This window comes from Kryptolebias marmoratus, linkage group LG23 (assembly GCF_001649575.2).
Source record: "Kryptolebias marmoratus isolate JLee-2015 linkage group LG23, ASM164957v2, whole genome shotgun sequence".
NCBI classification, from domain to species: domain Eukaryota; kingdom Metazoa; phylum Chordata; class Actinopteri; order Cyprinodontiformes; family Rivulidae; genus Kryptolebias; species Kryptolebias marmoratus.
The window spans coordinates 15,070,269-15,083,154 of record NC_051452.1 but is presented as its reverse complement, the minus strand read 5'-3'; the positions used below and the strand labels follow the sequence as shown (position 1 = coordinate 15,083,154).

Sequence of the window (12,886 nt, the reverse complement as noted above, 5' to 3'; positions counted from 1 at the left end):
ACTTAGTTTAGTTCTGTACATTTAGTCATGTTTAGATCTGTTTAGTTTAGCTACTATTTTTGACTGTCTTAGCTCATGCTTAGATATGTCAGGTTTTACTTCGGCTGTATAGCGGGCCTGGGATACTTTTAGATAGTTCAGTACTGTTAGTTTTAGTTTTAGCTTAGTTTAGTTCTGTACATTTAGTCATGCTTAGATCTGTTTAGTTTAGTTTAGCTTAGCTTATTTAGACAATTAGTTATCATTGTATCTTGTACCTGTCTGTAATTTTGTTTCTGTAACTTTGTCTGTAATTTTGTTCTGTGTTGTAAAGCACTTTGAGTCGCCTCGTGCTGAAAAGTGCTATATAAATAAATGTACCTACCTACCTACCTACAAAAACACTGAAAATGACCCAAAGTGCTGTATTACCTATGCCAGGCCTGTATGTGGCGCTGTAACACAGCCACGAAAATTCTTTAGAAACAGGAAACAAGGTGTGGAGCGTGAGCGTAAGGCCTACATAAATGTTAAACCCAACAAAAAGATGATGACATCATCGGGTCAAAGGTTTGATTAGAGGTGGGGCTATGTCGTCATCATTTTGAAAAAGTTGAGTTTTGGCCATTTGACCATTTTCAAAAGCACAATGTGTCCGTGTGAAATTACACAATGACATTTGCGTACTCACAAAAATCATTCCCATGCTGCTGATGAAAACATCCCACATAGGTTTGTGAGGGAAAAACTTGTCCTGAAGATTTGTGAAATCAAATCTTTCTCTTTGCTGTGTGTTTAAAGGAGTGATCCGGCTACAGTGAACATCACTGATGAGATGTCCAAAGGCTCTTTTGGGGGTGTGTGGAAGAGTGTCAGTCCTGTTGAGAGCTCTAAAAAGGAACTGATCTCCAAAAGGTAAGCTTTATGTCCTCATTACTCCTTCCTTACTCCACATCAGTATCTTTTATATTATCAATACCACATCATTAGAGTGTGGAAGTCTTTGAATAACCACTCCTTTTCAAGTTGGAACAACAGAAGTATTATGGAACATTTAGGCTACCTCACATTTTTCCAGTAAGGTGATATGTTTACTGAAGTGCAGTTGTGCCCTCGCTGATTTCCCACTGAATAGACTAACATAGTATGTCCTGCTTGCTTCTCTCGCTCCATCCCACCCCAAAGCTCCCCCTCCTAACCTTTCAGAAGCTGATATCCCAAAGGTAAGCTGTTCCCGGCAGTCCCTGTCAGCATGGAGAGTCTCATTCTGTGTGTCTACTGCCACCTGTTGCATGCTGAAAATGATGTCAGTTCATGGTGTTCGTTATGAATCAAGTGATGGGAGCTAACTTAGATCATGAAGTTGTTGAACTGATCACACACCATGTGTGTGCATGCTGAAATTTAACACAACATAAAATTCTATTAAAATAGGACCTTAATGTTATTATCTTTTGAAATCTACAGCTGCAGTCAGTACTTTACATTCACTCATAATGAGAATAAATGTTATAATAATTTTGGGCTTTAAATTATTTATATACAACATATAACTGCAATGATTTTTGAAAACAAGGATTAGTTGCAAAAGTTTGAATTCATAATGGGTTTTCTGTAATCTAAGCTAAAACATACATACAAGCTCAAACTTATCTGTAAACCCACACTAAAATTTGCTTAAACGTCACCTAGTAAGTTACACTTCGACCATACTCTTTATGTATCCATCAAAAAGCTTCTGGTGAAATTCTGACTGATACTTGGCCACTGTTCTTCACTGTTTAAATTGGATTATTTCCTTGCATGGACCCAGATTTTAAATAAAGTTAACAAAATTTCATTTGAGTTGAGGTTGAAGCTTAGTGCAGCCATTCCGGAAGCCTAATGTTTAATCCAATCAGAAACCAGTTCTGATGTGGGTTTGGGATCACTGTCCTGTTGGAACACCCAAATGTGGTGAAGTTTCAACAATCTAATTGTTGATTTGAGGTGAACTTGAAGAATTTGAGGTAGACCTACTTCATTATTCTATCTACTTTGTACCACAGCATGATGTTACCACCACCATGCTTTTTCAGTTCATTGTTTTGTCATCTTGACTCTTCCAAATGTCCTTCTTGTCTTTGTAGCCAAACAGCTCAATATTTGTCTCGTTTGATCATCAGACCTTTCTCCAGAAGACATTTGGTATGACCATGTGGGCAGCTGCACATTTCAGTCAAGCTTGAAGGTCTGGCTTTTGGAGCTTCTTTCTCGGTCCTCTCAGTCCATGTAGATGAAACCTGGCTTCACTGTGGACAGAGATCTGTTCCATAATACTCAAATCATTTTCCTTTAATTTGAGGAGGGCAGATGAGTATCGGTCAGTCCGTCCATCGATCCATCAAAACATCTGCTGCTTGTTCTACAGTTAGGGGCAGCAGCTTCAGCAGGGAGACCCTCCTCTCCATGTGGAGGAGCAATGACTCTACTTTGAGTCCGTCCCAGATAACCAAACTTCTCACTCTATCTCGAAGGAAAAGCCCATCTACCCTCCAGAGAAAACTCCTTTTGACTGCCTGTATCCACAGTCTCATTGTCTTGGTCAGTACCCAGAGTTCATGACCACAGGTGAGGGTAGGAACGTAGACTGACCGGTAAACACAGAGCTTTGCCTTGCAGCTCAGGTCCCTCTTCACCAAAGCAGACCAGCACAGAGTATGACTACTGAGGAAGCCGCATCAATCCGCCTATCAATCTCACACTCCATTCTTCCCTCACTCATGAAGAAAACCCTGAGATATTTAAACACCTCCACTTGAGACAGCGCCTTACTCCAGACCCAAAGAGGGCAGTCCACTTCTTTTCCAACTGAGGACCATGACCTCAGATATTGAGGTGCTGATCCTCATCCCAGCCGCTTCACTTTCAGCTGTGAACCACTCCAGTGAGAGCTGGAGATCATGGCACGATGATGCCAGCAGGACCACATCATCTGCAAATAGCAGAGATGAAATCTTGAGTATTGGTCAGTCCAATAAAATCCTTTTTATTTTGGCAAAAAGAAGCAAATTAAAAAGTCCGTCAAATTAAGACATTCTAGAAACTTCAGCTTCACCTATGAAAGGATTTGTGACTGTATGGATATGTTTGAGTCTGTATATATAACTTTGACCCTATGTGGATTAGAGAAAATTCACATTAAATTTAATGTTGGATAATCATTCCACCATGGAAAAAGAACAGTTCTAAATAATCATTAAAAGCCCAAAACATACAATATTCATGCCCATGATGAGTAGATGGAAATATCTGACTCTAACTGTATCTGCATATAAGCTGGCATGCCATTAACAACCCGTTTCTGTGCTATGTTCTAATAAAATTTGATTTGCTTTAATTCTCTTTTTCCTCCCGACTCAGTTGTGCCAGAGGCGGTGAAAAGCGGCACAAGCGGCGGAGGCATGACAAGAGCTTGGACAGGGAGACAAGTTTGTGATGACACGTACTGGTGGTGCCACTGTGCTGACAGTCAGAAAATACAAAAACAAATATACCGTGCCACACTCGATCACCTTTGTACTGTGCTACACTGTGTTCTTAGTCATGTAAGTCTATGTGCAAAAAAAAAGTATTTGTTAGAAACCATATTACCAAGAGGAAACCAGTTATATATAAACACAACTGTACCAGCACCAGAGTGAAGCCAGAATTATGTGACACCAACCGTATTAAGTTAGACCAATTATGGAAACATTTTAAATGAATTTTAAATCTTTATCATTTGTACTTTGTATGTTTTTATATTTTTTCCAAGAGCAACTGCAAGTTGTCCTTTTAAAAACCTGCCACAATGAACCACAAAGGGATTTCATGTGGAGCATTTATTGCTGCTGAATTTCGCACCTTAGAATAAAAAAATAAATAAATTAAAAAAATGTAGATTTTTGCCAATACTAACCCAAATCACTGGTACCTAAGAGAGTTGGCTATGTAGAGAATCTTGTAATTTTCTGAAAGTATTAAATATACATTTTCTATATAAAAGTTGTAAATCTATATGTCTTCGTGTCAGTGACAGTTCAAATCACTCTAAGGTATTCTCCATTGCTGTTGCACATATAAATGTTTCTTGTCCAGTCAAACCTTTCCTCAGTTTAATCTGAAAATGTTAATTTTAGCCTTGTTACTGAGAGTTAAGGAAAGAAATTGATACAGTTCATGCCAGTATCTAAAAATGAAGCTAACGTAAGCAGGACTTTGGTTTAGCTAACCACACACACAAAAAATAAAATAAAAATGGTGAGACAGTTCAAACTGCTCAAAGGGGTTAGAGTCTTTGAAGTGGGGTTATGTTGACAGGTTATGAGAGGTCAGTAGCTTACCTGCTGTAATCAGCCATCTAAACAAGATCAGTTTGAAGAAACCTTTTGAATGAACTAGCTAATGACTAATTGGACCGGGGATAAAATCAAAGCAGTTTACAGTTGAGACTTTATTTTGGTTTTTTTTGTTAAGTTTTTTAAACATGTTCAGAATTTCTGCAACTCATGCAAGAAAAATGAATACCCCAGCAAACATTTTGAAAAAGGAGTTTCAACTCCATTTTAAATGCTGTTTTCAGTTTGTCGCCAACCGTCACAGCCCAGTGAGATACTGGCATTATGGTTTCCACACCACTAAGATCATTTTGAGACTGGAATTGTTTTAGGATGGCAGTAATCTGGTTTGGTTTTGGTCTAGTGGTTAGACTGACTGTCCAAACATGATTTATTCTAAACATAGCACAAAAAGTAAGGAAATTTGTGTTTGTTTGATTTTTTCTTTGTTGTAACAATGCTTATTGACAATAAATCTTATAACGTTGAAAAACCTGTTTATTTTTCCTTAAATGGTGCCACATTTGTTAGGAATATCTATTTGTGGGTTGAGCAGCAGAGCTGAGTCTGTGCATTGCACCCATGAAAAACTTGAAGAAGCTGTTTGCAAAGAAGACAAGACAAGTTTTTCATTGTTATTATGCTATTGACTCTTGTTTGGTGTCAATTAGATTAGATGTTTGAAGTCTGAAGAAAAAAGACATATTGGCAATTTAACAATTTATTAATTTTACAAGCTAGGACCTCAGTACACAGCCATACACAGCCACAACAGACTAGCACCTCCTCCTCACCAGCATGAGCTGACAATCAGATACCTGATTGTCATCACACGTGAACAACCAATGCCAGGACCAAACTCTATTTTTTAAGATCACAACACAAAGTGGAGTTTGTCAGAGTCTACCTCCAGATGTTTGGGAGTAGAGAGGATGGAATGACCTGCCTGCAGTCCTGACCTGAACCTCAATGTAGGATCGGCTGTTTGTTTCATAATGACCAACACAACCATATTGGCAGTTTTTCAACAAATGCTGGCTGGAGAAGGGGATGCCGTCTCACAGCAGGTTGTGACCAAGCTGGTGAGCAGCATGAGGAGGGGGAGACAAGGTGGTTGTGGCTGTGTATGGTTCTTCCACATGCTATTTGAGGCCTTTGTTTGTTTAGTAAATAAATTGTTAAACTGCCAATATATCTTGTTTCTTCAGATTTCAATCAATCAATCAATCTAATAAACACCAAACAAGAGTCAACAGCAGAAAAAGCTGTTTGACAGAGAAGATTTGGTAAGTTTTCCATGTGTGCAACCCACATGCTCAACTCTGCTGCTCAACCCACAAATGTATTTTCCCAACAAATATGACACTATTCAATAAACAAACAGGCTTTCCGAGAAGTATTGTTACAACAAAGAAATAATCAACCAAATAAGAATTTCCTTAATTTTTGTGCTATTTATTTCTCCAAACTGAGGTGGCTCAGAGAGCTTTTTAATGAATTTAAAACACTGACTGCTCCTAACCTCTCTGCAGCTTAAAAAAATGGAACTATCCCTTTAAGAGTAACACAAAAGCTTACAGTAATTTGCACTTTATATCTCAATAATGGAATTTCAGAGACTTTAAAGGAAGCATGTTAGATTGTACCAAATTAAACCAAAATGAGTCCTTGTTAGTGTTAGCTTCATGCTTATTGAAAAGATATAAGGGACATATCAGCTTTTTCAATTTACTCTCAAAAATAAGAAAGTTAATGAGCTCCTTTTTCAACTATTTCATTTGTCTGTAGTATTTCTGGAGGCCCAAGCTTGCATGGCTGGATAATTTGTTAGCTTTAGCTTTGTTAGCCACTTTCTGCTTTAAAGAAAAAGAGTGAAACCTAAATGCTTAACTTTTGGATGATTGTACAGACAGCTCAGTGTTTTCCACCTGTGTACTCTTTGTCATCTTGTCAGCGAGTGTCATCCATGTGGTCTCCTCTCCAAACCACTCTCAGTGTGTTAGCATCTGAAGCTAATTGTTTTTTAAAAAGAAAAACACCTGCATGGTGGTGAAACTGTCTCGCTGCAGGAACGTGGTTACTTCTAGAGATGCAATAATTCTTTTATCTTGTTTTGCTTTTTGGTAAGGGCAACATGTAATAAATGGTAAAGAGTTTTAACAATGTATATTACATAGTAGCTATATTTTATTCATGTAAAATGTTACTAATATATTACTAATATAAACTAAGTGTTGAACTTAGATTTTTGTTGTAGATGTTTTTTTTGCCCGTTGTCTCATTGATGGTTTGTAGGAACTTAGAGAAAATAATCATGGGTCAGAATTGTATCAGTATCAAACATTTTGGCCACTTCTGTGTGGAATTCTGCCTTAAATTTGGTAGTAATAGGAGGACACTTTCTGTTTAACAAGTCACCTGTATAAAGAACAATCAGTTCAGATCTGTTGTGCAATTATTTGTTTCATGAGAATGTGAGAGAGCGAGCGTGCAGGAGAGCCTAAATAAAGATTAAAAAGCTGAAACTTGTGCTGTGGTTTATTTATGTTTTACTATGCTGTTCTATTTGCTTGATAGTTAATATTTTCTTTATGGGGCTTTGTGATGGTAGCTCCAAACTTTAACTTTGTTGTCCTGAAGCCTCGTTGTAACTAATCTGGCAGTATGCTGAGCGTCATTGTCCATTTGAAGACCCATTTGTGTGCAAGCTTTAACTTCCTGGCTGATGTCTTGAGATGGTGCTTCAATTTTTCCACATAGTGTTCTTTTCTCATGATGCCATCTATTTTGTGAAGTTCACCAGTCCCTCCTGCAGCAAAATGCCCCCACAACATGATGCTGCCACTCCTGTACCTCACAGTTGGGATGGTGTTCTCAGACTAACAAGTTTTCCCCTTTTTCTTCCAAATGTATCAATGGTCATTATGTCCAAACAGTTCAGTTTTAGTTTCATCAGACCACAGGACATGTCTCCAAACATAAATCTTTTTGTCCCTGTGTATATTTACAAAGTGTAATCTGTCTTCTTTATGTTGCTTTGGGAGTAATGGCTTCTTTCTCACTGAGTTTCCTTTCAGTCCGTGTTGGTTCTGGACTTGTTTCTCTGTGGATAATGACTCTCTGACCAGCTTCAGCAGCATCTTCACGAGGTCTTCAGCTTTAGTTTTGGGGTTGATTCACACATTTCACATCAAAACACGTTCATCTCAGGAACACAGAACCATCTCCTTTGTGAGTGGTATGATGACAGGACATGCCCATGGTGGTTATACTTGTGTATAAATGTTTGAACAGATGAACCTTCAGACATTTGGAAATTGTACCCAAGGATGAACCAGAGTTGTGGAAGTCGATGAGTCTCTTCCTGATATCTTGGCTGATTTATTTTGATTTTTCCCATGAAGTCACACAAAGAAGCAGTGTGTTTGAGGTGGATAGATATATTTTCTGAAACAAAACATTTCCACTGTTGGACTCCAGCAGGTTTTGCTCCACGCCATTCCTGTATTTGATAAGCTTGTGCTGTTTAGCTTTAGTAATGGACATACCAGTGAGCTACAACCAACAGAATGTGTCTATGTGGCAGACTTATTTTTGCCCCTATAGGAGTTTATTGGTGCTGTCTGCAGTTCTGATCACTGCCGACAGGTGATACGATAAATCTACAAATGGCTTGTCCTGCCCCAAGCAAAAAAAAATAAGAACGAATCATCAAAAACCATTTTAATGTCTAATTAAAAGTCAAAATAATAATAATAAAAATATGCAGCAATCTAATTAATTAAGTAATTAACATTATTTATTAGGAGGAACTATTTTTGGAAGTGAAGGATATTTAGTTTTATTGTTTATAGAGTGCTGCTGCAAATGTCTTTGTGAACATCCATGTCTGTTTTAATAGTTGAGGTTGTCTAAAATAGTCTGCTTTTTATAAACAGTATACATAAACATCTGGTTTCAACTGTACATAAAGAAAAGCCTGATATGGTTAATCATAGTTACCTAATTATGAAAAAACATTTATTATTAGATAGTTTATGTGACTGTGAGTATGTGTACATGGGACTGTGGTTCAATGTAAATAAATGTATTTACATAAATGTATTTATGCAGATATGTACTGTATGTGTGCGTATAAGTGGAAACATCTGTCACTATTTTTTCTTGCATACAACCAAATACAGCTGTTTAAGAATTGTAAATATTTGAATGGACCAGTAGGATCACATAAGTTAATACCTATTCCTATTCCCTTTTACATCCTTGGATTTACTCATTGTCTGAAGCAGCACCAAATGATCTACAGTCATAAAGGCTGAACCTAAATTCAGGCTCATTGGGACCGAATCCCTGTTAGCAAAATATTTCATTAACCGCAAAATGAATTCTAAGGAAACTCTCAGAAATTATTACGGTAACTGGATGAAGATCTACAACTGATTAGCTTTTAAAGCCATCCTAATTCAAGATGGTTGCCACAGCTTATCAACCTTTGGTAAACATGTATATGGCTATAATTCAGTCAATTTTACAGAAATTGAGCTAAAGTTGGGTTTGGTAGTAGCTCAAAGTTGTCCTTAAGACATACTCTGAGCGCTAACAGATATCACTAAATCTTGCAATATTAAGATAGACTATACATAACGCGATTTTCAAGATTTGAATAAAGTAGCTACTCTGTCACTTCTCTTTAAAGAAAAATTAAGTTAGTTTAAAACTGACAAGAAAGGTCGTGGACAATATGCATTCATTTAAAGAATGTTAGTTTTTTTTATTATTTTGTGTGTGTTTTTCTGTTTAGATAAAAAGAAAATGTAATTCTTTTCCCACTGCTTTCTGAGATAGTTTATATAACGTTAAATAAATGAGACTAATGCCACACTCCAAAATCAATAAAAGTTTTATTCGGAAAGTTTTCATATGCAGTGACAATTACCTGGACTTTCTGTGCTTTCCACAGAACTACCTGAGACGAAACCTTTTGTGTTCTTGTTATCACCTGATATAGAAAATAAGGTCAATTTGTAGAAAATAACATTCCCTCAACTTTAACTCTTCCCTTGTGCACCATATGTCTGTGGAAGAGTAGTATATTTGTACCTTTGCATTTCATTCAAAATAAAGTTAAAAAAAAGAAAAGACATATTATTACATTCAAAGCAGTATGGCTTCCTTATCCTCCTGAATATGGCTTTGCGTGCAGCACAGAGAGGGAGCTCTTGACAAGATTATTGTTGCTCCTCTTGCCTTTTTGTATTGCAAAAGAGAGAAAATCACAGTCAGGCGTAACTTAAAGCATGTAGCCCATCAGAGGTGTGACATTTTAGATTTACCTTTCCCCTGAAGGCTTGGAGGTCATGACCCAGAGTAAATATTCCTTGGCGGCCATGGAGTCCAGCACCTTGTTCACGTCGCTGGTAAAGCTTCCGTCTACGTGCCTCCTGCTGAACGCGTTGCTCCGCCTGGCCATTTGCGATCTGAGTGTGTACACAGGGACACAATGTAAACAGCACCCATGGAGAGTCAGCGGCCCCCACGGCTTGGAAATCTGCCACCGAGCTCCACCATCGCTCGTTGCTATAGCGCTCATAAATTGCTGTCACCGTGTGTGTTTTGTGTTTCATCGCACAGTGTGGACATACAGGAATCAACGCAGTGGAAAAGTTCAGGTGATTTATTTCAGCACAACATCAAAGGGACAAAAACAGGAAGAGGGGTGGAAAAAAGGGCAACAAGAAGCAGCTGATTGGTTCACGATCACTCTTTCTCATCGTCGTGGTGGAATCAGAGACAAGCCGTTTTAGGTGGTTTGGTTCTGCAGGAAGAAGAGGAGGAGGAGAAGGAGGAGGAAGGAGGGACAGCCTACTCTCTTCGGACTTCTCCAGACTTGAGCTTAGCAACAAAGTCTTTGATTGCTTGGTCGTTAAGGTAAGAGCTCACGTCGCTGGTGAAGGTCCCTTCTGCATGGCGCTTCTCTGCAGCTCTGTGAACAAACAGCAAGGTTCGTGAGAACTTGGCCCTGTTATTAACCTTTTTCATACATTCAGCGAACATTTTGGACACAAAAACATGTAAAGTTTGAGAACATCAATGCTGGCTGACATCATGTGTCTGCAGAGGTCAAACCAACCCGCTCCTCTTGTTGCTCATCAGCCATCGGACAAAGTCCTGCGCCTTCCTGTCCTCCAGGAATTTGCTGTAGTCGTTTGCAAACGTTCCCTCAGAGTGTCTCTTCATGTTCGGCAGCTCCTTGGACTCAGCTCCTAATGTGTCGTCTTCCTCGAACCTGCAGCAGAAAGAAAACAGACGGTCGACATGTTACTGTTGTTTCTAAGACCAAAACTGTCACCATCCTAAAGTATTTTTTATAAAGGAGGATACACTATAAAATGCCGTTTAAAAACACTATAAAAATGAAATTTTAATCCTGAGGCTACAGGGATGAGCCCATATTGACTTACTTTGGCGACCCCTGAAAAAAGGAGCAGACAAAAAAGAAAAAGAAAAAAAATAATAACACTATAAAAATGTATTTAAGAGTTACATTGTAAAATTTAATTTAAAAACTGAAATGGAAATGAAAATAGTTACACTATAAAATGTAATTTTTAAAACTACACTAAAATATAAATCCATTTTTTGTTAGATTTATTCTTATTCTTATTAGGTTCCTGTCAGTACTTAACCTGGTAACCGATGTCGGCCTGCAGACTCTATTGATTCACATTTAAAAAATAGTACTTTGGTGTAGCTGTTCCTCAAATGATTTATTAACACGTTTTTTTTTTCCTTTTGACTAAACCTAAAAGTTGATTTTTCTTAATTTTAAATTTCTAATATATATATATATATGAAATTTAAAATCAGAGGCAATGAGGGGTTCAGTGTCTTGCCCAAATACACTTCAACTTGTGGCATACCGTTGGAATTGAACCTCCAGCTTTCTCATTGGATGACAACTGCTCTAACCACTGATCCAGCTGTAGACTTCAGTAGTACCCATGATAGGTGGTCCGTTCATATTGTAGATTTTTGAAAAATTTGAACTTTTTACATTTTACACCACATTATACTTGTAGCTATTAGTTTTAAAGTTAGGTTTTATCAAAATAAACCATAAGAAACTCTCCAACTGTTTTACAAACCTATTACCTTTTATTTAATAAGAAATTGGGTGTAAAATAAAACGGACGTACTTTAGAGTGGAGTCGATATCTAAATAAAGCCATAGTTTGCTTTGATGCCTGGTATTATATTTTCTAGAGAATGCTGATGTTTTCCTCAAAGCTGTTAACCTTGTTAACCATGTCTACTTTGTAAACTTTGGTTGAAAACACCCCAAAGTCCTGAAGAGAACAGATTCTACCTTGAGTGCTCATCATTGTGGAGCAGTGGAAGCTGCCAGCTGATCTGGAGAAAGCTCAGAACCAGAAGGATGCCGGCCACAAAGTGGATGCTTTTCATGTTTGGACCCTGTGACAGAACACAAGGAAAGAAGCATTTTGCCTCATAAATCTGACAGTTGAAGGAAAACAGTTTAAAAATTAAACTTACCTTTTATTTTCACCTACAAGCAGAGCTGTTAGTTCCTTGTCTTGGTGTCAGCATCTGACCATGCCGCCTCTCCTACATTGCGGCCTTATATACTGGAAGAGGAGGCCAGATCTGCTCAGGTGGGATGGTTTAACTGCTCTTGGTCGATCATCCCATTACTCTCAACCCATTAGACACAGTGGCCCCCCCTCCTCTGCAGCCGAACCAACGAGCCGAGCGTTTGTTCATCTGAGGAAAGGCGCAGGTCATGCGTGATGTCTACTTATACTTAGGTGTTAAGATCAAACAACTGCAGCTCATCCTGTCAAACAGAAGGCCATGGAGATGCTTTTTAATGTGCTACCGTATCACCATGATGGGAAGTGAGATGTGCACTGTTAGATCAGGAAGATGAGTCAGTATTTGTGGATTCTTCCCGACTGAACAAATAAAAAAAGAAAATAAATTGGAATTATTGATCAGTTTTTGCATCAAAGGCAGTCATCTGTTTTACAGCTGGAAGAATTCAATACAAGAATTTCTGCTGCATCATCACTTCATTGCTTTTTTATATATTTTATGGAGAAATAATAAAAGATTTCCCAGTACCTTTTAAAAGGTGAAAGAACTGAAATAAATCTCCAGTAAATCCAAAAAACTTCCTGAAAAGACTTATTTACAAAAACATCAAGCGGAACTGTGTAATTCACACACATTGAAAAGAATGCTTTAATCCACTCCAAATATTTAACCATGATTGGTTTTTAAGACAGATTAGGTGTCCTCAAAATAATCCTTAGCTCCAAAATAGTTTCTTTCAGTAAATAATGTTAACCATTTAGAATGCTGTATGTTGCTTTGTTCTTGTTTTTCAACTATTTTGAATATTATAAATGAAATTTAAATGTTTTGCAGTGGGGTTTTTTTGTTTTTTACTTATTAGCACTTGGGGCAAAACAAGCATCTGTAGATTTGTCCATTGCTAACGCTAAACGGCACAAGCTTATCAAATACAG

General features: G+C 37.8%; 2 protein-coding genes across 4 annotated transcripts in view; one reads left to right on the top strand and one right to left on the bottom strand.

The window, feature by feature from the left end:
• Positions 1-6,875, top strand: part of LOC108242165 (sodium-driven chloride bicarbonate exchanger) — a 74,729-nt gene extending 67,854 nt beyond the window's left edge. The window contains exons 25-27 of one of the 2 annotated variants that reach the window (XM_017426841.3): positions 781-894; positions 1,165-1,202; positions 3,382-6,875. In XM_017426841.3, the coding sequence (XP_017282330.1) occupies positions 781-894; positions 1,165-1,177 (127 nt within the window). In that variant the 3' untranslated portion in view covers positions 1,178-1,202; positions 3,382-6,875. The remainder of the gene's footprint in view (positions 1-780; positions 895-1,164; positions 1,203-3,381) is intronic. The other variant, XM_037973940.1, reaches the window with a different exon arrangement.
• A 2,346-nt stretch (positions 6,876-9,221) lies between these two features.
• On the bottom strand, positions 9,222-11,954 carry LOC108242156 (glucagon-1-like). 2 transcript variants are annotated; one of them, XM_017426808.3, is made up of 6 exons: positions 11,892-11,954; positions 11,704-11,810; positions 10,468-10,623; positions 10,204-10,320; positions 9,671-9,814; positions 9,222-9,584 (listed from the first exon to the last, which is right to left on the bottom strand). In XM_017426808.3, exons 2-6 carry the CDS (start codon positions 11,799-11,801, stop codon positions 9,566-9,568), a joined length of 534 nt encoding a protein of 177 aa, XP_017282297.1. In that variant the 5' UTR covers positions 11,802-11,810; positions 11,892-11,954; the 3' UTR covers positions 9,222-9,565. The 2 variants fall into 2 exon arrangements, with proteins under 2 accessions (XP_017282297.1, XP_017282298.1); XM_017426809.3 differs by having other exon boundaries at positions 11,909-11,946.
• Between the last annotated feature and the right edge of the window lie 932 nt (positions 11,955-12,886).

Bases quoted from the DNA above. Each gene is read 5' to 3' on its own strand.
- LOC108242156 (XM_017426808.3), bottom strand. From the start codon at position 11,801: ATGAAAAGCATCCACTTTGTGGCCGGCATCCTTCTGGTTCTGAGCTTT. The intron at 10,321-10,467 runs GTTGGTTTGACC...GTTTGTTCACAG, and splicing joins ATGAGCAACAAGAGGAGCGG to AGCTGCAGAGAAGCGCCATG. The intron at 9,815-10,203 runs GTAGGCTGTCCC...GTACACACTCAG, and splicing joins TCTGGAGAAGTCCGAAGAGA to ATCGCAAATGGCCAGGCGGA.